The sequence below is a fragment of the Austrofundulus limnaeus genome, unplaced genomic scaffold, assembly GCF_001266775.1.
Source record: "Austrofundulus limnaeus strain Quisiro unplaced genomic scaffold, Austrofundulus_limnaeus-1.0 Scaffold38, whole genome shotgun sequence".
Classification (NCBI taxonomy): domain Eukaryota; kingdom Metazoa; phylum Chordata; class Actinopteri; order Cyprinodontiformes; family Rivulidae; genus Austrofundulus; species Austrofundulus limnaeus.
Genome location: NW_013952440.1, coordinates 2,017,497 through 2,021,494, shown reverse-complemented (window position 1 = coordinate 2,021,494; position 3,998 = coordinate 2,017,497). Strand labels below are relative to the sequence as shown.

General features: G+C 40.6%; 1 protein-coding gene across 1 annotated transcript in view; it reads left to right on the top strand.

The window, feature by feature from the left end:
* Positions 1 to 3,998, top strand: part of cacna1ha (calcium channel, voltage-dependent, T type, alpha 1H subunit a) — a gene marked incomplete in the record, with an annotated part of 156,161 nt that overhangs the window by 91,088 nt on the left and 61,075 nt on the right. The window contains 1 exon segment of the mRNA XM_014006935.1: positions 832 to 1,156. Within this exon segment, the coding sequence (XP_013862389.1) occupies positions 832 to 1,156 (325 nt within the window).

The following is a 3,998-nucleotide window of genomic DNA, read 5'->3' as shown; positions in this document are numbered from 1 at the left end:
TAAATAAATAAATAACTGAAATGTATCATTTCTAGTTATTTGAAATGTTTGAAAAACAGAGCCCTTTTTCTGAGAATCATAAATTCAAACCGTTCTGCTTTGGCCCTGAATGGATACACTGTGCTAACTTTGTTCTCACAGATGGAGGCTGTATGTCTCCTCACACTATACACGGTGCAATAAAAAGTAAATAAACCCAGTTCTTATCTTTATGATGTAATGGCTTATGTTACATTAGCAACAGAGAAACACTTTACCCTTTTTAAATCAGGCAAACACATGGGCAAACAGGAACAAAGGCATTAATACAGACAGAGGAAAGCTCAGTCATGAATTCAGCCATGGGCTGTGAAACTATACAAGAGAAGAAAAAAGAAACTCCCTTGTCCACGATCTGAAGAAGCCGATAATGTCATTTTGAGACGCTTGGATTTATTCTGCTTTTGATGTAACGGTACAAATTGTTCCACAGTTAATGCGTCTGAAYCTTTTCTGTGTGAGAGGGAACAGAAAACAGGAGATTAATATTTAGGAGACAAGGCTGCTTTGAGTTGTCTCTGTTTTTCTMATACATTATGTAAACCGTCTGTCTGAAAGAAACACTCACCCATTAGAAGCTTTTTAGTTTAGATATTATATCACAGATCAGACAACATGTTCTTCCTGACACAAATGTATTTTTTATATTCTATTAATCATTGCAACAGGGAGGTGGAAGTCAAATGAAGACATTTCATCGAAAGAGCACATATTTGTCAAAATCTTTCATATGAAAACTGCATTGTAACATAGCAATCCTATTATTTGTTTAATTTTTTTTGTCCCAACCAGAATGTACAACCTGTCTATAAACCCTTACTATATGTCAGAGGAAGGGGAAGACAGCCCCTTTATCTGCTCGGCGCCCCGTGAGAACGGGATGTTGCGCTGCCACAGCGTGCCGCCCTACGTCGAGGGTAGACTGGAGTGCTCACTGGCTGCTCCCCTCCAAAGTTCTGCACTGATTGGATCTTCCCCCGGAGTGGGAGGGGCCAGCGTTAATGGCTGCGTTAACTGGAACCAGTACTACAACATCTGCCGCCCCGGCGAGCTCAACCCCCACAAGGGAGCCGTCAACTTCGACAACATTGGCTACGCGTGGATAGCCATTTTCCAGGTATGAAGGGACACATGTCTAATTTGACTTCAGTAAATTTCTCATATTTAGCTTTGTTCAACTTGTTGTAGTGGTGTCTTAAATCCTTCGTGGCAGACAGCGTCTCTAAGCAGACCAAATACATAGGTTTGCCTTGAAATTCTGTGAACAGAAAAAAAAAAGTTATTCTTTTTTTCACTTTTTTTTACTTTAAACACAAAGCAGCTCCTACATTCTGAGGTGCCTGGCCTGTTGAGGTGGACCAGACAGAAGTCACCCACTGGCTGGATGTGACCTGCGGGTTGCCAGTTGTCCAATCCCTCTAATGGTTGAAGGGGCAATATCATGTAAAATCAACTTTTTTGAGCTTTATATCATGTTATAATGTTATCCTCTCATCAAAAACGTGCCCACAGTCTTGCTCTGACTCATTCRTGCATGTTTGAGAAATCCTGTAGTGTCCTTTTGCAGCCAGGCAGGGKAGCAAAAATGACAGGTTGGGACTAGAAMCGCCTTTTGGGTTCAGCTCCTCCTCTGGGCTATGAATCCAAGCCGAGCTTCCTCATCACAGAGCACACACACCCGGCCCGTGCTGAAATGGGCGAGACAGAAGCAGAAGGAGATTCTTAAAGAGACAGAGGCCAATTCCAMGGCGTTTAGAAACAGATATGATGAGGTCAAGTTTATTTTCAATTTATACACATAAACAACATTTTAATAACAACGGAAGGTGACAGAGTTACTTTATTATGGTATAGAATTTAAACATATGCCTGAGAAACACATAATATTGCCCCTTTAAAGATTTGTTCTTTTTATTATGGTGAGGGTGATTTGAAGATTGGTTTTGTGGACTAACTATTGTAGACTAAAGAAATAGAGTTTAATACAGATTGGCTTGCTGACAAGAGTTGTTTAAAAATGGAAGCAAACCCCTTTGGTCCAGGCCCAGGACTAACCAATAACTTGTCAGAATTTAACTCTAGTTCTCCAAAGTTAAATCACTCAAAAAGCCATTTGCAACAGGTAATGCATTTATTGTTRTAATCCTTTTTAGCAGAACCCCAATAGAAAATATGCTTCAAGTGTGATTTAATTCCAGGCTTTTCTGTTTACATGCCCCCCCCCACCCCTTTTTTTTTCCCGCTGGTTCCACTTTCCCTGGAGAACAGCCATGACTTACCTAACACACTCTGTGGGTCTGTCAGTCTGGCACGTTGAGAGATATGACTGGTTGTTAAATCTGTTGATTTGCACATTACTTTATGGAAGGGAGACTTACCTTCATTTGACACCAAACACTGAACTCCCATCCACACACAAACATATTAATCCCTGTTTAGGTACTCAGAACTTCCCTGTGTGTGGTCTCAGCTCATGAGGCTTTGAAGATTAGATTTTGATGTTTGCATTTCTTTGATTCCTTCTTTGAGATGGTTTTGTAAGTGACACTTGGAGTCTTAGATGAGATTAGTTTTTTTCCTCCCTCATTAGATGATTTGTGTGTTTGCATCCCTCAGCAGCTGCTTACTTGTGATGTTTGGCCCCAGATCTTTATTTTAAACACTTGAAGAGATTCAAATAAAAGGAAGGGACAGGAAGTWAAAAGAGCTAAGACTAAAAAAATGATGCTTTAGGAGCTACAGTTTGCTGGATGTACATGAAAATTGTGCTTCATTATTCTTGTCCATGACTTTGCAATGACCCGGTCAACCAATACCACCATCATGGGTGTCTCAAATCCTTCATTTAGTTTAAGTAATTTCAGAGTGCTAGAGCTTTATTTTTCCTGCAGCTTTGAGAGTTATTTGCAAACGTTGTTTTGTGTGATTCCAAAATGAAGRTTTGCAATTTTTCTCACTATTTTCTGCTAGTTCCCACAATCACAGCTCAGGGAGACAGTACTTCATCCATCTATCCACCCATTATCTTCTGGTTGTTCCAGAGTCAGGTCGTGGGGGGCAATAGCTTGTACAGTGGGGGCTCAAACAGCTCTTTCTATGGCCACCACTTCCAACCTTCATGGGAGGATTCCATGGTGCTCCCAGGCCAGCCGAGCAACTTTGACTTTGACAGTGTGAACGTTAACAGATCCATTTTTTAAAATCCAACCCAAGTCTTTTCAGTATGTGGTAACAAATCAGATACATATCTGATGTTTTTCAAAGCGACTGCAGTCTGAATRCTCGTGTCGCATTTCATCTGACTTTTACATCKGTTAAGTGGGGGTGTGCAGATAGATCCATATAACAATGACTCTAATCTTGAGTCATGCAGTTGAAGTCTTGTAGCTCCACATGTCTTYAGCTACAGCAACAGAAGCCCAGTTTTTTCTTTGTTCTTTTAGTTTTCCATCTCCTGGATGGTTGGCCTTGACAGTACACATGCTGATATTGGTGTCGGACTGTATTGTTACTAAAATGACTGGATTGATACTTCAGTTAGTTTTACTTCCAGCACATTGCTTCATTCCATAAATATATGCTGCACCAGAGCAGCTGGTCAGCTCTGAATACACAACAACTTCAGAATCAACATGCTAACATGTAGCATCCATGTTTTGCTAATTCTGCGAGCTGCATGTGATGTCATCTTCAGCACATCAGTCACATCAGTGCTCACACCGGAGTCAAATGGAGATTGCATTTAAAAATAATGTGAACATTCATACAAAAACATTGGGCCTCATGCAATAACATGTTCGTATTCTTATCCTAAATTTCTCTTACTTTTGTTCGTACAAAGGGTTCGTACGAACATGTCTATGTCAGGTTCAACAAAGTCTTCTATCTTCAGGGAAAGGGTGTAAATGAGCTGCGTAAATTCCACCTGTTCGTATCCAGCAGCTCATGCACGCGAGAGG